Source organism: Falco punctatus, assembly GCF_963210335.1.
Source record: "Falco punctatus genome assembly, chromosome: 4".
Lineage (NCBI taxonomy): Eukaryota > Metazoa > Chordata > Aves > Falconiformes > Falconidae > Falco > Falco punctatus.
In genome coordinates this window covers 95,875,699-95,902,030 of record NC_137583.1, presented here as the reverse complement: position 1 = coordinate 95,902,030, position 26,332 = coordinate 95,875,699, and the positions used below count along the sequence as shown (strand labels likewise).

Genomic DNA, 26,332 nt, shown 5'->3' with positions numbered 1-26,332 from the left:
CAAGATTGTCACTTAATTTATACTAAAACAAAAAAGAAATTAAGTATAGGAAAGCATATTATTTATGTTACAGACTTATTGCAGGAAGCTCAGTATAAGCACTGAGATACCAAACAACCAAATGATTCAATGATGGTTTAAGGTGGTTTCATGCCCAGTGTTGCTGCATCTGCTTTTCTTACCATCAGCCTCCCCACACACATACATTTTGCTACTCGTGTGCCCTGTGACTTCAGACCACCTGTAAAATCCTCATCTCTTTTGGCTCATCATCAATGCCCAACATCTGTTCGCTAGGCAGGAGATGGTGTTTTGCCATCGCAGCAGATTGACTGGCACCTAAAACCAGAGCAAATAACTGCTAGCTCATAGTGCAGTCTTTCGATTGTAGGGCAAGTGAGCTGGGGCATGCCTCTCCTCTTTTAAGCCACTGATTTTTATGAAACTTTAGAAATGTCATATCTTTGTAGCTTTCATCTCTCTGTGAAATGTGACAGAAATTAGACAATGAACTCGGAACGTTACTCTGGAGGTTGAGGAAAACTGGCAATCACACTCATTTCCCTTCAGAAACCAGTTTTAAAAACCCGAAACACAGGAACACCAAAAAAGCTTTGAAATCTTCCTAGAGACTTGTACATGACTGGAAAATGGTAATCAACAAGCGAGTGTTTCAGACTGCAGTTTCCCTTCCCATGCATTAGCACGTGAGCAGGTTGTGCCAGAGCCAGGAATGAGGCGGGACTAGGGCAGGAAAACGAACACGTGAAAGAGAATAGTGCTGGCGAAACAGAGTGCAGGTCAGGAATACTGAGGATGGGAAGGGGGAACAGATGGGAAGGAAGCAGATGAAAGAATGGTTTCTGAAATGGTTTCCCTAAAGACCCCTCAACACTTGTGCTGCTTCAGAGGGAGGATGGCTGCAGCGCAGGCAGCCCGTGGGAGCCCAGGCTGGCTGCCTGTACCTGCCGGCTGCTTCACATGGCAGCAGCATCAGCCTGGCACCTCAGAAAATATTTTATTAAAATAAAAAAGTTTGCTTGCTTGGAGGAGCTTTTGGAAGCTTTCAAAGCAGCAGGAAGGCGTTCGGATCTTACTTCCCCCACTTTGGGCTGCAGAGGTCAAAGTCTGATCTAATGCCAGCAATTTGTTTTCATTTTTCTTAGAAAAGGTCTCTTCAGGAGCAGAGTGATATTGATGACTTTTACAGCAAACAGCTAAGTAAAATGTCAGCACAGCATCTGTGGTGGCTAAGGGAGCCTGTACTCTCTCGTGGCTCTGGAAGAAGAGCAATATTAAGTTAAAATGGCTCCAGGGCAGAAAAAAAGATGAGCTCACCTAAAATTACATTAGAGCTCTGGCAGCAATAAATCATTTGGAGAGAAGGATGAGAATTTGTGTGTGTGTTTATTTACTTTTTTTTTTTTTCCTTTAAGTGCTGTCTTGTGTGAGAACATAAGTGACCCATTTCTGGCAGAAGCACGATACAGAGACTTGTCCAAAAAGATTTTTTAAAAACCTCTGCCATTTGAATTACGCTTGTTTCTGTTCAAGCCAAAATGTAGCATCTGACAGCACTGTAGCATGGTCTGTAAACAAAAATACTTCTTTTTTTCATTCAGATACACCATTGTTGCTTTTCTTCATTATGCTGTTTCTGCACCATTCTTGTGTCCAGTCCTGCTCAATGCAAAGTTTTTCAAAGTGTTGCCATTGAGTGGGGCCAGGATGAAGCCGGTGTCTGTCACACCTTGGCATGGGGAGGACATCTTGGGTGGATTTTTAGTGTGTGTTAGGCAGCTGTTCTCAAAAATCCTATGCTCATTTTTCAGACTGTTTGGGTATATTGCTATTACTCATTTCTGTGCTCTATAACAGATGATACTTAAGATACTGTGAAATGCCCATTTCTGTAACCACACAGAAGAAAATATTATTTCTGTATTCTCAGCTAGGAGTACTCTATAAATTGCACGTCTAGCATCATCAGTATTTCATTCTTCAGTAATTATCTTTATACTGATAGATTTGAAAGCTTTCAATCCTAGTTGTTGTGTTTGAATAAAATAGAGTTATATGGATGAAAAATCAGGAATTATTTTTATTTTGTCATGACAGAAGAAATCAGCAATGTGTTATCTGCATCTGTATTTTCTTTCATTATAGCAAGTGCTGTGCGCTTTGAGGATTTTTCATGTTTAAAGTGCTTCATAAACATGAACTAGATAAGTACATGAGTATTACTTTGGGATATGCAACTGTTCTAACTGCCATTCACAAACGAACAAGCTGCAACAAATTACATGACTTTTTCCTGCTTTGATTCATTGCTGTATGTTTGCCTCATGTGTTCCAGATAATTTCAGAGTGCAACAGAAATTTTATGAATAAAATAATATTTAGGTGTGTGTTTGGGCCTAGTTCCAATAGTCAGTTAGCTTGGTTTATTACACAGTTGTAAGGTAAAAAAATCTATGGCATGTGTTTTGCATCAGTAATGAAGATCATCTTTTGAGGGGATTAAAGTGAAGACCTGTAGTATTTGGTAAAAAAAAAATCTTCCAACCAAAAGTTTACACTATAATATTTCCAGAGAAATAAGATGGTATTTGGCATAATTGGATGGTCTGTGATTCCTGGAATTAATGTAATGTTTTAGGATTTCTCATAAATTTGAGACTCAACTGATGTTGCCATTATAACCTGTTCCAGTGCCCAGATAACACGAGAAGGCTCAGATTACAAAGCAAATGTCTGCTTTTTCCTATAAATGGTCTAGTCGGTTGTGTACAGTAGGCAAAGGAAGCCATTATGTGAGGGAAGTATATATCTGAACGCTGTCTGGATGTAGGATCCTTTCTTATGTAAGTATACATGGATCTTCTGTAAACAGCAAATGTTTGTCTTGAAGGAAAGGTAATATTTCTGATGGAGTACTGTATTATTAGCCTTTATAGCTTCCAGTAAGGAAAAAGAGGTAATTGTCTCTTTAATGTGTCTCTGAAACAAATTTTAAGTGAAGACAAAATGTACCTTAACAGAGTCCATAAATTTGTTTAGGCAAAAATCAGAGTCAAATTGACAATGAAATACTGATTTTTTGCTTAATTTAATCATTTAGGTGTCAGCATAATTGAAGAGTGTTATCTTCAAGTCTTTTTCATCCCCTTTGTCTTCTGAAAGCATTTGTCACTATAAACTGATATTGAGAGGGAAAAAAATGTGCAAGGGAAATGTGCAGCACTAAAAAAAAATATGGTGTGTTATCATGGTCATTAGAGAACCTTATAAAGAAAGATTGCTGCTTTCTACCTTCATTAGCAACCTGACAGGAGCTCATGGTCCATGATAGATTTGTTTGCATAATTCAGTCTATAATTTCTGTGCTTGTATAAACATAACAACTTCAATTTTTAAGTATCTAATTATCTGAAGAAACTATTTCTCCAACAGTAATTGCTTACTGCGCTATTGAAAGAGATCTGTACTAAAGGTGTCCGTCTGTGTTTAACGCTGTATTTTTTTCAGCGGATACTGCTGCTCCTGAAAAGCATTGCAAGGCATGTGTGTCTTGTTTTTACAGGGGCTTGGCAGGAACGGGAGGGAAAGAGCCCTACTGGTTTAGATACTTAAGTGTAGGACTGTGCTCATTAATGTTGATGTAAGGCTTTGAAATTTAAAAGCATTTTATGAAATAGTAGGGGCAGATCAAGGAGTTTGCAGCAATTGCAGTAGGAAGGCTAAATTCAAAATTGTGATCTTGAAGTGATCCGCACTGTTAGTTTCTGTCCAAGTATTTTATGTTTAAGTTGCCCGGAAACGTAAAGCTTTACCTACAAGCACTTCCATTTGGATGGTACTGGGTGTCTCATACCAAGAGTGTCTGCAAGGCAGAGCTCAGTGCTCCTGCCGGCTGTGGTGGAGAATTCTGTGCCATGGAAGCGCTTGTAGCAAACCTAGGAGACTGCTCTTCAGGCTTGTTCAGTTTGGAGTTTTTTCCCCCTAAATTACATTTGGAGAAGAAGGAGCCCTTGTCTTTTTTCAATTAATTTTATGATTTGGTTACAACTTCAGACGTTCCCATGGTATGAGAAACCCAGGTGCCTGGGCCTGAGAGGGTTTTTACCCATGTTGTGCATTGCAGGGGAAATGCTTACCAAGATCTCTGCTCTTCAGGGATGTTCTCCTTCTTTCTTACAGTGCTTTCTTTAAAGGTGTGAAGGAACAGAGAATTAAGCGCATGAAAGAGAAGGACGTAAAGCAAGAAACTCACTTAGTCCTGATCATATATTTTTATGTGGGTTTTTGTTTTTTTCAATTTTGAGGTCTTGCTTTTATGGTATTTTGCTATTTTATACGTTGTGTGAGGAAGATTAGCTCCCAGACCCATCCACCTCCTCAGTGTTTCCTATGCACTACCCATAGGGAGTTTCCTACCTAGAGTTTTGCACCCTGGATTTCATTCCCCTACTGCTAGAGGAGGATTGTGTGACTGAGTATTGCATTCAAGACTTTTCAGAATCCTGCTGAGAAATTGAGAACTGGGACTTAAAAGTTTTAAAATATCAAGTCTTAGAAAGACTAAATCCTGTTGTCCTTCTGACATTAAGCAATAGTGCTGCACCAGTACTGAACCAGCAGTGTTCAGCTTTACAGAACATCTGTAATTTAAATTAATAGCAGAATTAATATGGTCACACTCTCTGCAGCACACTTGATTCTGAAAATTAAAAGGCAAAATCACTTTTGTCAAAAAAGCTTTGTTCTTCCTCAAATGACTTGCTTAATTATTCAGCATTCACACCAAGAGAGAGCAAATACTGAGGGAAGAGAATACCGGTAGGCTCAACAACCATAAGAGTCTTAAAGACAGGCATTTATTTGTGGTTTTCTTTCAAGGCTTCTCAAGTTTTGTTCAACTTGTCTAGCACTAATTAAATTCTAAGCCATTTCTGACAGTGTTCCTGGGGTTTCGCACTAATATACAGATTAGTCGTCGTCATCGTCCCCCTCCCCCCCCCCCCGAGGATTAGCATGTATTAATCTCATGTCAGTTAATGTACAGGAGCAAGCAGAGAGAGAAAAGATTTCTAACAGCATTGTGTGGCGGTTAGGACTTCAAAATAACCTCTGTAAAAGTTGCAGAGGCCACACCACTAAGGTGTAGGGAATGTTTTAAGGTATTCAACAATGTCTACAAAGAATCTTTGTATTTCTGTCTATGCTTTGCCAAAAAGAGTTATACATCATCTCTATTGCTAATTCGGTGTTGGATCAATGCACAATGTTTCCGCTTCTTCCGATGGAATTTTCCAGCACTGAATAATTTGGAGGTTTATATTGTAGTCCTTGAGAACAAAGACAGATTTCTTTTTTTCTTTTTTTTTTTCTTTTTTTTAAATTGTTATATTTTGTCTTTTCTGGTACCATCCTGCCTTTGCTAGAATTAGTGGAGCCCTACCACAGACATGCTAGAAGGCCTCCCTGGAGGGGCAGAGGCCATTGCCAGCTCTGCTTCAGGCATGCTACTCACAGTAGATCTATAAGCTTGGGGGCTCAGTTTTCTGTAACTTTCCTGCAGATGAAAGCATGCCCCAGGATGGAGAAGTGCAGGAGGATTTTTGGGTCTAAGCTAATAATTGAATACCCAAAATGCACACCAGAGATCTGCACTGTGTGTGTGTGTGGGGGGGGGGGGGGGGGGGGGCGGCACAGAATTTTCCCTTACAGTTGCTATTGACCGAGGATTTAAGAATTGAAGTTAAGAATTGAAGCACCCTTTGTGGTTGTAAGACTTAATAGAATAGGACACTTATTTAGATTTAGACATGACAGAAAGAATGTGTATATGAGCATGAGCTGCCTGGAAGAAGGGCCACAGTGTGTGTTCAGCGCTAGGGCAGAGGAACTCAAGAGGAACGTCCCAGTAATGAAGTGGTGTTCTGCTGACCAGCAGTAACCGTAAAATGATCCCGGTGCTTTTACCTGAGTTTTGTTCGACCTTTGTTACAGTCAGTTATTGTTTTGCCTAAACCGTCCGCAAGAACATCATCCCTCTGCAATTGCAAGGACATTGTCATTTTGACTCACCAGCACTAGATATATAGAATCTATGCATTTGTACAGCAAGTGAGCAATTGATTTTATTTCTCTTTGGTTTGTTTGCAAGTGAATTAAGGCTGATAGTGTGGGTGTGTGAAGGAAGCAGCCTTTGATTCTTCCTAAAGAAAGGAGCTGGTTTCCTCCACAGTAGGCAAGGATGCCCGATACCTCTCCAACCAGTTCTTAACCTCTTCCCCAGGTCCTGCTGTCTGTTGCAGCTTGCTCGTTATGCACCAGAACAGATAGCATTCTTGCTGTGTGAGCTAATTGTAATGCATGATGGCTGGTAGCTGTCATTGGTATTGGACAAAAAATAAAAGAATTTGAATTTGCTGTTTGAGTGTCTGGATCTAACAACAGCTTGATTATTTCTGTTATTACTTGTGATACATAGTCCCTGCTGAGGTTTCACTTCCAATGGCTATCTCTGGCATTTATCATTATGAGTGATAAAGATAAACACAGGATTTCTTGCTGCAGACTGGCGAGTGTTCCTTTGTGGCCAACAGGATGTAGATTGAGAAGGGGAAGAGGTGATTCTTTACTCAGCCTTTGCTGCCAGTCTAAAGACCTAGCTGTAAATGCGAGTCAATTTACAGTAATTCACTCCAGAACTGACAAATAGAGATTGGTTAATAATATTCAGAGCTTCTGTTTCTGCTTCTGTTTATGTGCTGATGGCAAGATATGACTATATTCTTATCAGAAATATTATTTTCAGGATAGAGAGACAAATAAGCACACTGCTCAGTATGTTGAATGGAAATTCCTTTTTATCCAAGAAGTCTGAATCCCTAACGCAACCATACCTGAAAAACGTAAATTTAGATAAGCTTTTACCCCAATTTATCTGAAAGGAGCTAAGATTAGAAGTACTTTAACACAGGTTTTCCTTCTCTGTTTTTACATATTTAATCTAATTTTTATTTTCAATGCAGTTCCCAGTATCCTAATGTCTTAGTAACGAATACAGTCCTTTGACTACCATCATATAAACTCATTAAGAGCAAGGAAAGGAAAAGAAGCCAATCTGTGCCATAATGATTTTTGTACCATAGTCATACCAAGGAGCTACAGCTAGCATTGAGAGCCCTCTGTGCTAGAACTGTATGTATAAATGTGAAGGGATTTTCTTTTTCGCTCTTGATGCCCAGCATAGAGCTTGCATCCAGGGCTAAAAGAGTATTAAGGCACACACTGTGGTGGCCATCCAATTCAGGACTGTTGTCCATCTCTAGAAGGTTCCTTAGCTTAGGTAAATCAGAAAAAGAAAGAAGCTTTTACTGTGGCAGCTGTTCATTCATTCGCTACCTGTAAAACTTTGGGCACCCCAAGTTCCTGCTGAGTGCTGAAAACAGTAAGTAGCTTTTGAGATCATATGCGTAGGATCCCTAAGTGTGCTTTCCTAAATATTACTGTTTGGAATAATTCATATTTTTGCAAGTATTTGTACGTCTCCTTATCTTTAGTGTAAGTGTTCCTTATGTTTGCTTATGCAATGAAAACCCACAACCATTATGACAAGCGAGTAGTGGACTTTGCTTGTAAACAACAGCAGTCTTTTGCATGTTGCAAATCATTTCTTTCTGAAAGACCTTAGCCCCTGTGGCATTACTTAAGAAAAAGAGAATAATAAGGTAGCCATTTCTGAGCAAGCAAATATTTAGGAGATATGTATATATATATATATATATGTATCCTTGCTCTTTGTCAACCTGTGTCATCAAAACAATTTATTATATGCTTCAGCACTCTCCTCAGGGCTTCCAAGTAGCATGCTGGTAAAACAGAACATCTTCAATAGCATCTGCTCAACAATGCTGCATTTCCAGTTTGCTCTTTGTTGAGAGCTACCTTTCATCAGGTACCAAGTCTGCAGGAGTGCATAAGACTGGATTTTTATAGGTCTTACAAAAGAACCTCCACAAATTAAAAAATTTAAGGGTACCAAGTACAACCTTATAGAAACGTTTTAAATTATAAGAAGCAATGTGTTGATTCAAAATGATTGCTGTGTTAAGTTTGTATCAAATGGCAATTTTAATTCTGTCTCTATTGAAGAAATAGAAAGCAATTAATCTTTGTAGCACATTGTGAAAAATAAGGGCTTAAACAGGATCTCAGTGAGGCTGTTCCTTCACTTAACCTTGAGCTGGGCAATAAATAATTATAAATGCAGCTACATTGCAAGGCAAAAGTAATTTGGTGAAATAGAATTATCATCTAATGCATGAATTAGAAATCTGAATTAGGTTTCATGGTGTTCTTTGTTCCAGAAAAGTATGAATTTGCCTGTGATTTGTGTGTAAAAGAGTGGAGCCAGGTTTTACAAAGCATCTTTTATACCCAAGCTATCACCAGATGATTTGTATTGCACTTCTGGCGTGGGCAAATGCTCTTGCACTCTCTCAGCTATAACTCACATAAGGCTTCTGATGATAGGACTTGTTTTATGGAGGGAGAAGGTGATGTCCAAGGTGCATGGGTGTATTAACATCTTTTGAGTAATTTCCTGTTCTTCAGTGAGGGCACCATATCATCAGTGCTGCCTTCCACAAATTTTTCAGTGATACTGCATCGTATAAAGTTTCTGCTCTGTTGTGAGCTGCTAAGGGGGCTGAAGATACAAGTCAGAGCTGCTTTACCCTGACCCTCACTCTCCTGCCCATGCAGCTTCAGGGGACACTTTTCCCCTCAGTGCCACACTACTGTTCCTTGCAGCTCCCATGCATGCCTTGCAGATCCCAAAGCAGCATTGCTAACCTCACTTCACCTTGGGGCTTTTCAGCCAACTGAGTGAAAGCTGGTCAGTGAAAGGATCAATGATGCATGTATGGGATGGATCATCAGTTCATATCATGGGGCAGTGTACAGGATGCTTTCTCTGATAAGGAAAGGCAAAGGATGTGGAAAAATAAATAAATGCAGGAATGTAAAGAGCTGTATTTTTCTACTCCAGACCTCTGCCCTAGCATGCTTGCCTACTGGAGCAATAGGCAGGAGCTGTTCAAGCCCCCGCCTAGCTCCTCAAAGATGGGAAGCCATGAGTTTGCTATTTCAGGGTCATGTTAAAGGAAGAAAACATTCCTAAGTAAAATAAAACAAATATTATTCTGCTTTTCTTTGAATTGCTCATCTGCCTCGAGAAACAGGACCTTGCAATATAAGGAGTAAGAACCATAGCTAACAGCAGTGGGTTTGTAGGGCGATGTTGGGTCTGCACTTTGGTACCGCTGATTTCATGGAGACACCATAAGTCTGCGGAGAACCATATTTATACTACTGTGGTGGAAACTTCACAAGTGATAAAAACTCATCTGCTATCCAATTTGTCTTGTGTTCATAGTGAGCTATGGTGTGTTTACAAACTAAACTGAAGAGACTTCTTAGCTTTATAAAATGTAAAAGGTGAATGTGTAATGTGTAATTGCACGAACACTCTTCATTTCTTCTATGCAAACTTGAGACTAACCAAAAGTCTACAAAGGCTGACATGGTATGCTTCAATTGGACAGAAGCTGAGGAAGGCTAGTTTGTACCTTGTTTTCCCTTTTTTCCCCCTTTGATGTATTTACTTGTTACATGATAAGGAAGAAAGTGGAAGTGCAGAGCTATTAATTTTTATTAAGAATGTTAGTCAGATGAGAAGTGTGTGGTAGGACTGAGTCTTTTTAGACCTCAAACAAATGAGTTTTCTGACCATTTTGAAGCGTGGAGGAGGGAAAAGTTAGTTCAACTTCCCTCTTTTTTTTCTGCTTGGTCCTCATTAATATGTTACATGAGTTTACAGTGGTGTTGGAAATGCGTTATGCAGCTCATTTTTGCTATAATATGGCCCGTTGTGTAAATAAGGAATATGATTTATTGAAGAAACAGGTGTGGACATGTGGAAATACAATTTGCCTTAGAGAGTTGTTTCTAATTGACTAGTAAAATGCTGTTTCCAAGTAGGTCATAATTAATCAGCAAGAACTCCTTTCCTGAATTTCCTTCTGTAAATGAACAGATTCAGGACATCTGTCAAGTAGAAACTGAGAAAATGAGAGAGGGAAAAAGCCTGACTCTCCAGTGAGCAAAGTGGTTGTATTTCTGTGAAGCAATCACAGCAGAGCACTTCACTGGGTCATCGCAACATTGGCGATGGAAAGAAACACTGAATTTCTCATTTTTCATAGGTTTGTTAAAGTTTTAGTACACTTGTGGTAGCTACTGTATGCCAAGAATGTGGCTAAACTAGGTCAAGAAGAATGATGGCACGAAAAAGGGGGCCAGTAAACCAAAACCTTTCTCTGATACCCCCTTAAGGGGTCTCACATTTTACCTCATTTTATTTACACATTTACCACATTTTACCTCATTTCATTACATTTTGGTGTGCAAGTACGTCAGTAGTTACTGTAATAGCTCAAATGAGGCTGCACTTGCTAAGCACAAAAGTGAATGACAAGAACTTGTGTTGAATATGCATTTTACAGCAGCATTGTTACAAGTGTTTTCAAAATCTTTAGGTCTGGAGATATTTAATTTGGAGATGAAAGAAGTGATAACCCAGTTCTTATAATATATTGTAGTAAAGTGAAAAATCTCAATAAATTTTGATCATCAGAAATGTGATCTAGCTTAATTTTTGTATGTGTTGCGTTGGCAATACACCTGTCATGGTGAGAGGTATGACTTCACCATATACTCTCTGCTGGTGATGGAACAGGGTTGGATGTTGGTGGATCTGCTGTGCAGGTGGTTGATTTCAGACTCTGCTTTAGCAGATTCAAGAATATCTCGTTATCTTCTTGTTCAGCAATTTGGAAATGAGATTTATTTTTTAATACCTGAAAGTCAAAGGACTCCCAGCTCTCCATTGTTTAGTGCAAGGACCATGGAGCTTGCTGGTTAGAGAATATTTGCAGGGAAGGCAGGGCTTCCTGGATATGGAAAAGCAGGGAATGTCTGGGCGTCCATTCCAGGAATCAGCCCTCAGAATACCATCTGCTTAATTTGCAAGAGTTGGCTTCTCTTCAAAAATCTTAAAAACTATATTAGTGGAGTGGAACCCAGAAGTCCAACAGTTAGATGGGGTCATGTGTATAATTTCATAGTTGGGTTGTGCTGTAAATGAGCAAAAGCTGTAATGTTCCAGGTTGTTCAATTTCTTAGGTCAAGGTCATGTGTCATGTATTTCCAGTGGTTTTGAAACTAGGGATAGTTTTACATTTGTTTTCCAAGAATCCCCATGAGTCACTTAAGAAACTGCCTTAGTCTTGCTGCACAGTGAAGGTACCAAAAGCACTCTTTCAGTATTCAGTTTATCAGCTGAATTTTTACCTTTACCACTCAAAAAGTGGCTATCCAAGCATTTTCTATTGCTTTCTAGTGTCTGAAGAAGGACAGAACTAAGAAGAAGATACTGAATCTATCCTTTTTAAAACCTTGTTTCTCTAAACACCTGCAATTTCTACAACTCACTGTGTCTATCATACTAGAAACACAGCCCGTGGGCTGCTGGTGTCCTTGGGAAGAATTGTGTTGGCCTCAAGAGTTGCCCTCTGTTGCATGAATGTACGAGGGACTTCCTAGTACCAGCAGCCAAATCTTGTTTAAAAAATGCTTAAGATTATTTAAAAAAAAAAATAAAATCGTGAGGTTAAGAGCAGTCACTATATGATAGAAGGAAAGATGAAACAGGCAAGGCTTATTGAAATAGTTCCCCCAATTCGGCTGCTTTCATGTGAAAACCATCTGCCTCCTTTGACTTGTCCTTTCTTTTTTTCCCTGCAGTGGAGCTGTGGGGCACTGAAGCACATACTTACATCAATTCCTGTTCAGGTAATCATTTCACAGATACGAACCCCATCTTGCTCCATAAGACTTGCTTACATGTTTAGAATGCTTTCCTGTATAAGGATTTGCTTTCCTGTGTCCGAGGCAAGAGCATGAGCAAAACTGAGCAATGCTGCTTCCTAAGGGACAGCAAATTCTGTTCTGATCTCAGTTAACCAGCAAGCAGTTGTGGTTTCTTCACATCTTCAACACCCATGCTTTGAGCTGACCCCAGGACCAGATGAGTTTGTGTGGAGCTTTTTTGCCCATTTATTTTTCAATATGTTTTGTGTTAGTCTGTTTCTTTCCAAAGACGAACATCCTTTATCTAATTAACCAAAGCCCTGTGTGTGTGACTTCAGAGTATGAGGAGAACGTGTGTAGGCAGGTAAGTTGTTCTTCATATGATCAAACAAAGAGGAAAGGAAACTTGTGGCTTCAAGTGCCAACTCTCCCCAGGGCAGGAGGTTAACGTTTGACAAGACATCTGCCCTTTTGAGGTATCCCAGCAAAATCAAATGCAGATTTCATCGAGGCTTGATCTTCCGAAATTCACTTTGCCTACTCAGCATACTTCTCACAGGGTTTTTCTCACAGGTCACAAATGATCCACCTGGGCAAAACTGCTAACGTTGTATACCAATTTGTCTGTGCACTTCCATGTCTGGACCTGTGTGAGGGATGAGGTAGTCTTTAAAAGCTGTCATGCTCAAAACCATTTTGAAGGCCTCCCATGGTTTGCAGCTTAGGAAATAGGAAGATCAGAAATACTGCTGAGGGGCACTTCGGCAATTTGTAGGGCAAATCCTGTTGCAATATATATAATTGGTAATAATTAAATACTGCATCTCATTCATATATGCCTAAGTTGCTGGAATCAACATTGTAGGGGCTACTTTTGTGTTAGCTTTTTCTGATTTCTGAATATTTAACCATGCCACTCCGGTGCTCTCTAAGACCATATGGACACAAATGCATCGACCTGGGTTCCTGTTTTAAAAGGCTGGAAGTGTGACCCTTTAAGGCAATGTGGCTGTAGCCAAGCAATGCCCAGTTTCTGTCTTCAGTGCTTGATTTTTATTTCAGGGACCTGCTTGTCTCTGTACAGATGTCTTTGTGTGGTTTGCTCCAGATTTATTTCTCAAGCTTTTTCTTACAGTTCATGCATCCATAGCTTTAGGAATAACTGCAGCTCCCTGCTGAAGGGTCCTTCAGTAGTGAAGCTGCTGTGATCACCCTGTGGAAAAGCGGGGCTAGCATGAAGGGAGCTGTGGGGAGTATGGGACTACTCTTTACTTCAGACCTTAACCTTCTGCTGGCATGAAGTGACATTTGGGACAGGTGCATCTGCACAGATCATCCTGCATCATCAGATTACTTATTTGTGTGCAGAGCTTGGGAGAGAATGGTGCTGCATGATTAAAGGGTATGTAGGTTTTTCCATCCTGGGTACTTCAGCCTTTGATCTGAAAAGCAGATTATTATCTACTGAGTTAGAACTGTATTTGTATTTTGGCACTACATTAAAATAGAACCTTAACAAAGAGATACCATTTGTCCTTGCTTTAGCAATAATATTGATCCCAAGAAGATGGAGAAGCTTTTGTCTCCTTGTTACAAAAGATTGTTATATTGACATAACAGAAACTGAAAAATTGAATGTAATATAGGGGGGATTTTTCCTTTCATTTGAAGGGCAATACTGCAAAAGGATGCTTTACGGTTACTAGGCTGTAAAAGCAGATAGTAAAATACTCTCAGCTTTTACACAGTATTGGCTTTTTATGGCAGCTTTCCAGAACCACTGTCTTAGGCCTGGGAACCCCGTTACTATTTTCCTTGGAGACCTAGGAACCTGACATGTATGGAGCATTTCCAGTTTTCATGTAAACTTGTTGTTTGTGTTGCCATAGTTGCTAGAGCCCTCAAGTAGAGCCATGCCTGGTTATTATTGAACACCTAGTAAAAGGAGAGGGGGATGGGGGGGACTGTGTGCCTCAGCAAGTTTCTCAGCAGCTTAGAGAAATGGGGAGAAGGGGACAGCAAGGAGCAGATGGCAAGATCAGAAACCGCCTTCTCTCCTTTCGATGGTGCTCTCTGTTTAGTCATTTTCTTTCAAAGAGAGGCATGAAATTGTAAGTCTGTCACACTCGCTGTGTTACAAGATGCTGGGTTCTGTAATGAGAGCTCAAAGGCCCAGGAGACCATCCTTCTCCCTATGGGAGAAAAATGAACTGCTGCTGCAGCAGCTAGGCTGGCTGCTGTGGCCGGAGAGGCTGTGCAGCACGGAGAACCTGGGAAGCCGACCGAGGAGGTGGAGCAACAGTTTTCCAGTAAGTTGGGCTCTTCAGACAAAGTAACATTTCTGCCCACATGTGGAAGTTAGCCTTCCAGTTAAAATGTCCCAAAAGACATTCTGAAGATACCAACATAGATATGGGTGTTTGGGAAGGTGGGAGATTTGGAACCTATTTAAGAATGAAATTTTCCAGGGGACAGTGGATAAAATAAATGTTTTCTGGATTAGAACTTGTGGGAGGAATAGAAATAAGAATTTTCTGGTCACTTTTACTGCCCTGATTACTGGCATGCTGTGAGGGTTATTTCATTGCTTTAGAATGGCAAGTGCAGGCATGTGGTGGGGCAGGGAAGGGTACTCTCATGTCTTCTGTCATTGAAATCAAGTCAGGGGCTGTGGTGATTACTACCTCCTACCCAATTTGCAGAAGAGAGGAGGGAATCCCTCTTCTGCTCGGAGGTAAAGTTTAGCAGAATGTTTCTGGTCTTTTGGTAAGGTAGAATTTGAGGCATGCTACAAACACGTTCCTTTATTTAAGTGACAAATGTAAATCTGAAGGTTGTAGACAAGAAAGAGAAAGGAGTGACTTCCACATTACAGCTTTGATATTCAAGCTGTTGCTGAAAAAGCAAAATGCTGCTGTTCTTCTCTCTTGCTTGAAGAAATCTATTTCTTCCTTGTATTTCTATTAAGTGCTGTAAAAAAAAATCATAATTACAGTGTACTAAACTAATTCTTTTACACTGCATTAAGCTTAAAATAATGTTGAATCCATATTTCCATTAGCTAGCAATGAAAAAACTATTAAGAATAACACTTAACATACAATCAATTCAATTCCTGCAAGTGTTTCTAAAGAAGAATGGTGCTGCAGAGCCATAAATAAATGAAGTGATAGCCTGCACTGTGCTGTAATATCTGTACTACCCAGAATTTCAATTCAAGGGAAAAAAAGTTATTTCTTATAATCATTAGATTAGAGCTACAAAAAATAGATAAAGGGGCAGGTTCAAAATGGTGCTGAGCTCTTCCTTCCCATATGCTTTAGGGAAATCAGGGAAATAACTACTAAGTTTTGCCAGGTTTGCATCTTCTCCGGGTCTCGATCTGTAAAGCGTTTAGCTAGCCTAGTTTTAAAGTATCAATCTGTATATAGTTGTTTTATACTACTTCAGTTACAGTGTCACAGGGGTGATTTTCTTACAGAGACTAAATACAGAAACATGATTCTGTCAGGCATTTACTGGCATAAACTCAAGAAATGGTCAACTTCCTCTAAAAAGTTACATGAACTCATTCTGTAAGTATGCGATACGTCCAAGGTCCTCAGGTTATACAGTAATGGGTACCATAGAAATAGATAGATACTCATTATCACTTCCCAAGGGAATGTTTTGGATGAAATAGAAGTTCAAACACCAGAAACAAACTCTTTGATAAATGTGTTTTATCTTTTGGAGATAAGCCAATTACAGTATTATTGCTGATAAACTTTTTTTAATCCACAGCAAGATGTAACTGTTTTGGCCAAGTCATTAATTTCTGTTGTTGCTCTTAATTTAGGAGCTGTAAAGACACAAAGATGAGCTTCCTGGTGTGTCAAAATGGGAGGACTGTAATAATTGAAGGCAGGCCCAATTTGTAAAACTTTCCCTGGTAATGTGAGAAGAGCCTGCCTTGGCTCTGTCTAGGGAGATTCCTCTTCAAACCACCCTCTGAAGGCTAGGTTGACTGTCTGCGCTAGAATGTCAGAGGGTAGAGTTTAGCCCAAAGTGTCTTAAACTAAAATAATTTTTCACTGCTTTTACAGTAGTAGAACATTGCTGTGGGAGGAGACTGGCATGGTGCTTTTTCTGTGCTCCTTTCCCAGTGCTGTTCTGAGCCATCGGAAGAGCCTGGCTCTTACTGTGGGTTTGAACTGGTGTGACCAGTGAACAAGTGTGCCCAGTAACTTGCTTCCTTCGCAGAAGTGGCAGTGCAGGTGCCAGCATGGCCATGGTGACCACATGGCCGAGTCCCCATCCCATTCTGGGTATTAGCACAGCTAAACCACAGCAGCACATGGGTCACTTTACCAGTCCTGTCGCAGTCATGCAGCAGGCAGGCGCAGGCAAGGTCTGTGGTGTGCTGGCAGCCTGTAGGTCCACAGCCTGTGGTTTGCTTCAGTGCCTACAACCTGGAAGCAAGAGGCAGCTATTTTCCACCTTCCCCCTAAAAGGTAGCATCTAAACTGTGACCTTCTTTGCCAAAGTTTGTTCCAGAGCCAATTTGTAAATGCTTTGTACGCCAGCTTTAGCTGGGAAGTCCCAGCCACTCTCACCATTGTAAGCCAATGAAAATACAGCTTTGATGTGTTTCCTTAGGTGCTCAGATGCCATTGCATGTGCGGTATTATCATGAAAAACACATTATCGCAGTAGTTCAGGGCCTTCGGGCATCTGATGTTGCCAGTTGCCTTCACTTCTTGCTGGTATGTAATTTATCACCGACGTGGCCTGCCCTGCTAAAATGTGCCCTTTGTGGGCAGAGGCGAAGCTAATATACTTTCAAAGTGTATTTGAATTGCTTCAATAAATCACAGCTGTCACTGTGAGCAGTTTTATCACTTGCCAGAACAATATGTTATCTTCATGCTTTATAGTCTTGATATTATTCTGGACCTTTATTTGTGTAAATTGTAATGCATCATAACTTATTTTATCAAAAAAAAAATTGAGCAGCCCTCATTCTTTTGTTTTATGATTTTTTAAATGGAAACTTTCCCTTGCTCTGTAAAGAAGACAGCATTTTTATGGGATGTGTTTTATAGTTCTAATTATTATTTTTATTATTAATTAGCTCTAAGAACACTTGCAGTTTGTTTTCAATTTGTTCATTTTCATTCTTTTACGCAGTTCATGCAGCTGGGGTAGCTTTGTTTTGTCGCCCACTCTGCTGTGTAGCAGGAAGAGCAGCTACACAGGGATCCATGGCCGGGGAGTCTCTGCAGCAGGCAGGACGGTGGGGAGGTGCAGGAGCCTCCCAGCCTCAAAGAGTTTGTTTGCTGTCTGTGCAGAATATCCACCAAGCTAATCAATTGTGTGGATTTAAAATAAAAAACTTCCTTAAATCTGGAAAGCAGCTGCAGACGAGCCCTCATACCTGAGACCTGCAGGGTGTCATGACAGGGAAGTTATGAGTCGTTAACTGGGCCTAAGGCGTAGTTCCTTCTTCTGCCGGTCCTTCCCCGGAATCATAGAAAACAGCTGGGAGTGTGAGCGGCGCAAGGACTCAGAGCTGTGATGTGGTGCCCTGGCTCAGGCATGGGCTGGTGAGGGGGAAAGTTGTGTCTCAGCAGCCAGATCCACTCTCCTGGGCAAGGACCAACCGTGCTCCCACTGCCTGCCGTGTCCCTGTCCCAGGTGTGCTGCGTGGGACTGCTACCACCCACCAGCTCAGCCTCCCGGCCAGGCAGGTTCCTGCTGACATCACTGCAAGCTCTAGACCGACACAAGCTCATCCATTATATTTTTATTCTCATGCCACAGTGGTAGATCTGTTTGTGAGTGTGACCTGTGGCTCCTTCAGGATCTCGCTGTTAACTCCTTGCAATGAGAGCCTCTCCTCAGCTTTCCTTTCTCAGGGGTGCTTTGACATTAAATGTGCTGTTTCCAGGACAGCCAGTAAAATGGCTCCTTTTTATGGCCATGCCTAAAATACCAGTGAATATTTATGAACCAATTATCCGTGGCTTCTCCTATGATGGGGAAAAAAGTGCTTTTCTTTTAATTGATGCAATAGCTCATTCCAGAATATGAGAACAAGGACTATAAACTAGTCAGTTTTTATAATTAGGGATTTATTTATTTGCAACAGATATATTTGCTAAAATGTGAAGATTGTATTCATCTGGGGTTTAGTTTGAAGAAGTTATGCTGATTTTTTAAAACTGAACAATGGCTCTACTGTAAGGAATATTTATAGGTGTAGATTGAGTTCTTTGTCATGAGGAGCAGTCTGAAGGTATGACTTACATTTGTCCTTTTGCCATTACAGAAGTTAGTGTTTATTCTCAAGGTTTGCACTCAGAATGAGCAGTTGTTGCTAAAGAACATTTTGCAGATGTGTTTGCAGATCCTGTGATTTTCCTTTTCAAAAATTTTAGCTACACAGACATTTTCAGCTGATTGGCTAGGCACATCAGCCACCACTTCAGAAATGCACATTGTAAATTTTACATGGAGAGAAATTTCTGGCAGCTGCTTTGCAGTTTGACTTTGAGGAGCCCCAGAAGAAGTATGTGAAATTCAGTTACCCCACCCAGACAGCATAAGCAAGAAATAAGTATTTTAGCCTAAGGTCGAATTGGAAGATGGTGCTGCATTAAATTCAATGATTGCATGTATAGGAATGCATATATACTTCTGCCTGCATGCATAGCTCATTTCAGAGGATCAGAGGAGCTAAGGATGGAGGATACTTGTGATTCTGTGTAAAACCTGCTTTTCCCACAGAAGATGTCTCTCCTGTCTGAGCTGAGCCTGGGGAGCTCGTGGTTGCCTTTTAGCAAGCATTACAAAGCCTTTGCAAACCCTTCAGGGTTGATTTTAAAATACCCGTTTCTACTGGTTTGCTGGCAAATCTCTGATTTGCAGAGACCTGTAGTTAAGACTTGTGCTCTGACAAATGACTCTCACTATGCTCTCTTCCTCACCTTCCTGCCACTATTGGCAGACTTCAGGCTCTGGGACTTTGGCCCTACCCTTGCAGGTGCTGACAGAAAAAAAACATGCCTTTTTTGCATCAAAGTAGTGTTCTTCATGCAGCTGAGAATTTTGCAAAACTCCATATGTAACTCTTAGTGACTTCAGCACTCAAAAGTCTCTTCACATGATATGTTATATTGGAGATAGTTGTTTCTCCATTGACTTTATCAGTTGAGTATACAACACTTCTCAGCGCTGCTGGATTTCAAAATGTCTCGTGAAGTCACCCCACAAAACCTGACTTTACAGTTGAGAAAACTAATACACAGAAAGGAGAAGTAATGCACTCAGGGTGTACTATGTCCCAGACAAGCAAATAAGAGCTATCAGAATTTATGAAGTATGTAAGGAAGAAGTTCTGCAGCTGGCTTTCAAATCTACCTTGACCACACATCCAGGCTGATCTTCAGTATTTACACTGAGTTGAAGACTTCCTATGTTTGTGGTCTTTATTGTGCATTTTCCATAGCTCTGAACGCTTAGCTGACATTGATTATGAGATCAGACTTTGCAAATACTTTTGGCCATGAAAATTGTAAACACAGCTTTGCTGGGGTTGCAAACCATTAAAAGTGTGCTGTGTGACAGCAAATGCTCTGTGGCAGCTCTGCTCTAGCGATTGCTGAGAGCAGATATCACCCTGGAGAGACCTACAGCAGACAAAGCATGAATATTCAGGAAACTTTCCTACAGTTAAATTTGTGCTATACTTAATTTTTTTTGCTAATGAAAGTAAATTTTGCATCATGTACAGTTGCACAGTTGCAGATACTTTGAGGGGAGATAAGGACATCAGGACTGATCCTATGAGTTTCGCAGAACAAGTCTGCATGAAAAGCTTTTGCTTGGCAGATCAGCCTTCTCAGGCTATTGCACTGGTTGGGTTAACCAAAATACCCTTTTGCAGCAGTACACTGGACCAGCTATAGCAGGAGTTTTCCAACTAATGTGCCCTACAGTGAAAGCCAGGGATAAGTGAGGACAAAAAGAGGTCTGGCTGTTTTTTTCACTGTAGCTGAATTAAACCTTGCTCTGGCTGAACATTGTGACATCTGTTGACCACAGGCCTGATTCCAGGCTTGCTCGAGCTGCAAACTGCTGCTAATGCGAGTGAGGCAGGGGCTGGCGGAGTGACATCTGCCCTTGTCCCAAGCACCACTGTCAACCTGTTGGCCAACTTGGCAGAGACTTGGGGATCAATGTAGAAATGATGCAGTCTTTTCTGGAGCCACCTCCGTCCTGTCCCTTTCCTCTTTCTCTCGATCTCTTTAGGCCAAGATTTCTTGGCACAGCTGTTCAGGAAAGCTTGCTGCTGATGGTATCATATCTATTCATTTATTTTGTGAATACACAAGGAGTTTGTGGCTCCAATTGTTAATCCTCACATTTTCAAAAGTGCCACTAAACCCTTTCTAGAAAAGGTAAAGGTGAAGGTTTCCATCCACAGTTAATTTCCTTTTTTTCTTTTAATTCTTTTTTTCCAATTATTTTTTTAATGTTCACATTATTCTGCCCACCAAAGGGAAGAGCTGAAAATGTGTTTGCCTGTGATGTGGAGATAGGCATGCTTTGCAGATGTGGCCGTCTGATTTATCAAGAGTTTATAAAACTGTATGAACAAATTATTTTGCAGATTCTTTGGCCAACCAAAACAAATAAACCCTCAAATTCCTCTGAAATGAGACTTGCCTCTTCCCCCTCCCCAAGGCAAACCAAATGATGAAGCAAAGCTCTGAATTGCCTATGGACAATTAAACTGTTGCATCTAATTTAAAATATTTTGTTAAATGTAAATCAAACAAAATTTTTGACGTTTTAGAAATTGATACTGTTCTATCTGGAATGTCGGAAAGGAATATTTTTACTTTTTCAGACATGTTTGACTTTTACTCACTTATTCCCTCCTTTGTAAGATAAGTAATTTGGCCACAGGTGAAGCTAACCAGGTACTGGGATGACTACATCTGTAGATTTTGCTGTTCACTTCCTTCCAAGAAAAAGCTCTAGCTAAATAATACAGCCCACTTTTAGTGCAGTAATCTGATGTATTGCTTTTGTAAGCGTGGCAGAATTGCTATTGCTGTTTACATTTCTGCAGTGATACAGAGTGGAGGGGGTGCCTAGAGCAGAGACTGATGCAAAGTACGTGCAGGTACTTTACATGTCTTTTGTCTTCTGCTTCAGGGAGTGATGGGAATGGAGGGTCTTAATGATAATGATTGCTTTAGTAGCAGAAAAGGTCTGACCCAATTTCTTTAACAGCTCTTTTTAATTAAGAAAGGCAAGAGAAGTAAACTAGGGTCTGCTAGTAAACGGGAAGGGGGGTTAATTGCAAGGTAAACATGGCTGGGAGTGTTCTGTTCCTGTGCCATAGAAGTGAAGTAGGTTAGACTCATCCCTGGTGCCATTGGTTTATTCTTTGCTGGCATCTCCTGGTACATAGCCAGTGCTTAGTCTAATGATGCTTTCATATATGTACAGATATGTGCATTGACCATATGTGAATACAGACACAGTCCCATCTTGCCCTACCTTCTAGGTTTTTTAGATTAAGCAATGACTGTGCAAAAGGAGAGTTGAGAAATTATTTGGTTTTGTGTATTGCAGAACGGAATTTTATTGGAATGGGACCTCTTTTTCATAGGTTGATTACCACCTGCCTGGTCAAGTTTCGCAGGAGCCTTTTAAAGAATAGTAAGAATACACTGTGAATAAATGTGCCAGTATCTCCCCTGTTGGAGATCATAGAATCATAGATCTTGGGTTGGAAGGGACCCGTAAGGATCACCATGTCCAACTCCCTGCTCCTTACAGGACTCCCCAGCCCTTCCTTCAAGGGGCTGAGTTCCCTGGCCTCAGTCCAGAAGTGTATCCAAGCTTGTAAATCAGTGCTCTGAAATCACGAAGTAGTCTCATATGCTTAAAAGGTAAGCAAATGCTTAAAGGCTGTGCTGCATAGTGGCCAGAGTAATGACTATGTTGCAGGCGAGTGCTCCTAATATGCTGCAGAGCTGGTTAAAGTTGATTGCTTACCCCAACAGTCTTTGGATTATGTTCTGCATGGGTGCCCTTGGAAAAGATGAGATTTTTGCACTTGGACCCATATGGGCAGACATATGTTCCATCAAAGTTCTGTTGGCTTCAGTATCATCCTTACATCTGTTTGTATCTAGCTGGGGGATGTAGCCTATAACTTGCTGTGCCCGTGTGTTATAGGTAAATAAACAAAAATCCTTTTGCTCAGTGATTTGATACATTAAGCTATAGATGTGTGCATAAGCAGTGTGCCATCGGGTAGCGGCCGTGCCTTTGTTGTAGGTGGTATTTACAGCTGGTGTTCTGTTTGTTAAAACTCTTCTTGAGGCTGAGCCACAAACAAAGCCCAGCTTAGGAGAGTGAGAAGTGGAGACTGTTAGTGAGAATTTATGGTGCTGGCAGTTATTTACCCCATTCTGCCCTCAGTAAAATGCTGCACAGTATTGTGACCTGTGCACGACCAGCACACTGCAGCCTTCCTCCAGTGCACAGGAGGTTGGCAGGGGCCTGTACCTGAAGCTGTGTGGAAGCAAACAGCACGGTAGAAGCAGTGAAAGCACATGGACCGTCCCTCCATGACTGTGCTAGTGAGCAGCAGCCTGCCTGAGCGCTCCCTGCTCAGGCTGGGGCTCTAAGCACTAGTGCTCTTTAAGGCAGTGGACAGACATTTTGGTGTATTTTCCAGAAAGGTTTTGTGCAGTTCTGCTGTTTTTCTCTGGGCAAGTTATTTCTCCTGGGTGCTTATTTTCCCATCTACAGCTGTCTTGCCTGTTCAGGAATGCACTATCTTCAGTGCAGGGACTGGAGCCGTTCCTTGGAGTTTGCGTGGTAGCTGGCATGGTAGAGATTCAGCCTGGGCTTGTGCTGGTAGATATTTCAAGAATATCAAGAGCTAAGTTACAGAGCAATAAATGGGGATCAACAGTTTATTTGCTCACACCTGCTGTTATTTATTTGGGGGCAATCCAGAAAAATCAAACTCCTGTAACATAGAGGTGAACCTGCTGAAATTCAGTGAATCTGTGGGTTAAAGCTTGCATGGAAAATCTGATCCTGCTGATTTTGTATTCCTTCTTTTTTTTGAATCAAAGTTTTGCTGGAATGGCTAGCTGTCACGTTACACACAGTTCTTATGTATTTGCTAACACAACCAATGCGTATTGCAAATAGTTGTTACGCTATAGCCAGGAACTGTTTTATATAACAGAATGGAAACACACACACAGGTACATACAGGGAGTATTGTACAGGGTACTGTTCATTTAAGGAGCTACGACCATATGTGCTTTCAGACTGCTTTATGCACGAAGGCTTAACCCACCTCCTGCTTTGCTTTGCATTCAGCACAGAGCAGTTGTGCATAGTCAGTTCATGTAGCCTAGCTGATTATCAGTAACTTGGACGTTTATTGTGATCATCCTGTATCTTGAGCCCCATTACTCATGTCTGCAGGTACTTTTGGCTGGAAATAACAGCTCTAAGTCTGCTGTCCTTGGAAAGGCGAGTCTTGTTATACTCGGTGGGGAAAATGATCATATTGCCACCTGACTCAGGTGAAGAAATCATTCCAATGCAATCACAAAGTCTCTCTAGTGAACTATCCTGAGTTGATGTTACTTGACTGTTTTCATTATTTATATGAACTCTCCCGGGCAGCCCTGCGTTGGACCGCTGCATCACGCAATCTGGAACTGTCACGTGCCCTGCATCCCACCGTTAAAGCAGGCAGTTAAGTTAGAGCCCAGTGATTGCAATGAACAGGCTACTATTTAAGTTTTTGAGCTCTCCTTGTTATCTGATATTTGCTTCCACCGATACAGACACGTGTGTGTGTGTATGTGTATGTATACTAAAGAGTTGCTAGTGCCATTTTTTTTTTATAAAGGTTTGAATTTATACCAAGTGTAAGTTTGTACCAGCTACAGCATTGATATTCCTGCCCTGAACTACAGGAATTTTCCATTTCATATGAAAAATATTCCCATGTAAAAATGAATACATTTGTAACAAAGGTTACATTTTGCAGTTCTGCAAAATATAGTTTTCTGGGTAGAGAGATGAGAAAAGAGCAGTTTGTTCTTGCAGTCTTCAGCCAAAGCTATTGCTTTGGGGTTTTTTTCTGAAAAAAAATAGTAAAAAAAAATATCATATGCTTCATTTCTTCACAGTTCACTGTGAATCTTAGCTTTCAAGAAAACACAGTTTTTCTGCAAGAATGTATGGACACTTTGTCTCTGAATTCAGCAGAATCCTGAACACAATGTCATGTAGTCATTCTAAATGAAAACTATAATGTTTTGCTAGGAGGGGCATCTCTCTAGATACCACTTTTCAATATGAGGCAAGACCTACAGCATGTCATATGCCAAAGGAATTTTACTATCAACGCTAATGAGTTTTTACATGGGTGTTTTATCTGTATATTAGCTAATCAAAAATCCCATAAAGAGGAATTGCAGCAGATTACAGCAGTGTAACAGTCTATAGCCATAGTAAGGGCTATGACTAGATATACATCTGTTTTGGTCTTTAAGCAGTAAGGTCTCTTAAGAGCAACCCACAAATTCTCCAGAATGATCTATTGGCCTGCCCGTGGATCTGCATTAACCCTTGTTAACATCGGTGGGATTGGCAGGCAGGGGCTGAGAGCAGAAGGACTATACTTAGTTTTTCCCTAGTACTATTTGGGACCTCCCTGATGTCATGAGAACCACGCACCAGCTTGCAATATCTGCCTTCAGTGGCTTAGCTCTATGGGGATGAAAAGGCTTCACCCCACTCAGAATAATGTTTTCCAGGTCCTGTAGTAACCTCCCTGCAGGCACCTCAGCTGGCTTTGGGCATCTACATCACTCCAGTGTAGACCTCGCTCATTGTGCTGGCCAAAGGGAAATGCATTCCAAAGCCCATCTCCCCAGAGCTGCCAACCCTGTTCACGTGACTCCATGGATTAGCTTAGTTCGAAAGCAATAAATACTTTCCTCCTTTCTCTATATCACCTGTGTCATTTGCTGGCTGAGTGAGATTTTGTTTTGTTTTTTGTTTTTGGGGCTTTTTTTTGTCTCCAATAAAATGCAGAAGCCTCAGATTACCAAAACAGCTGCACATACTTTGGGTTAATGCATTTAAGTCAGGCTTCAGGGTCTGGGTAAGTGCCAAGATCCTGGATCAGCTGCTTTACCAGAATTATGCTGCTGTAATGGAGCCCTGCATTATTGTGTTGCAATTATTTTGGCTTGCAGCTGGCTGTTCCCTCTATATTTTTACTGAAGTGAGATAGAAGGATTTTGTCTTAAAAATAGAATTTTCTTTTCTGAATTTCACAGCAGCTTTGAGTTACATACCGTGTCTGAGAGATGCCCCTCCATTTATCTTCAGGTTTATCTTCAAGGAGAAGAGCAAATAATTTTTGTCGTAGCTTTTGAAGAACAGGAGCAGTGCTAAATGGTCTCAAACCATAAAATAAAAGTGTATAGAAAAGGGAATAAAATAAGTGATTAAAGTGTCATATAATGACATGGTTTTAGGTTCTCAGCAAGAACAGGTTTATTTTCAGCCTCAAGCCACTTACTGGTAGCAAGTTGTTCTTAAAGCTGTCCCTATAATTTGGAAATCCTTTGAGCAGAGAAGTAAAATAATAGATCCAGATTTTAAACTGCAGAAGAACATTTCCCCAACCTTGAATCTCCTATATTCATATCTATCCAAGCTCTTTTTGATGCTTATTTATATACATTTCTTGTCAAATAACAGTTCTCAGGTTCTCCAGTTGATAGCAAAAAGTAAACTGAATGCAATCGTTTATCTTTGAACTGTTCGACTGTGCCCTTCTTCATGCTCTTGTTAATAATGCCAGGTCTCCAAGGAGTGCTCTCATGCAATTTTATCACATAAGCTTTTTGTTTGACCTTATGGGGACAGGGGCGGGGGGGAAAGCCAAAATGCCAGCCTGCCTTAATTAAAATTTTAGTCTCAGAAGATGTTACAGTATGTGATTTCATTAGGTACATAATGAAAGTATTTAATCATACCTCTTATTTGTCTAGGCCTTTTTGCTTGGTAGTGAGGTCACTGAGTTTTAAAACAACTCTTTCAAGGTGTGGAAAAGTAACTGAAGGGTGGGTATGCATTTTTAAGTGATCCATAAATTCATTGTATCCATGATTTTGCATGTTTGCCCTAAAGGTAGTTGCTTGGATGTTGAAGTAGAAGGCTCTAAATAACAGTTCAGTGCTCTTTGCAAAAACATTTTGCCCTCCTGGGACAGCAAGCATGCATATAAATGGTTTTTAAAAGGTAATGCTATTCCTTGTCTCCCGCAGTTGGAACTTGG

At 40.7% G+C, this 26,332-nt stretch overlaps 1 protein-coding gene across 21 annotated transcripts in view; it reads left to right on the top strand.

Annotated features, from left to right (window-relative positions):
• Positions 1–26,332, top strand: part of ARPP21 (cAMP regulated phosphoprotein 21) — a 206,354-nt gene that overhangs the window by 168,989 nt on the left and 11,033 nt on the right. For 15 of the 21 annotated variants that reach the window (XM_080387134.1, XM_080387142.1, XM_080387136.1 and 12 more), the window contains one exon: positions 11,878–11,925. The exons of the other annotated variants lie outside the window; for them this stretch is intronic. In XM_080387134.1, the coding sequence (XP_080243260.1) occupies positions 11,878–11,925 (48 nt within the window). The remainder of the gene's footprint in view (positions 1–11,877; positions 11,926–26,332) is intronic. 21 annotated transcript variants of the gene reach the window in all.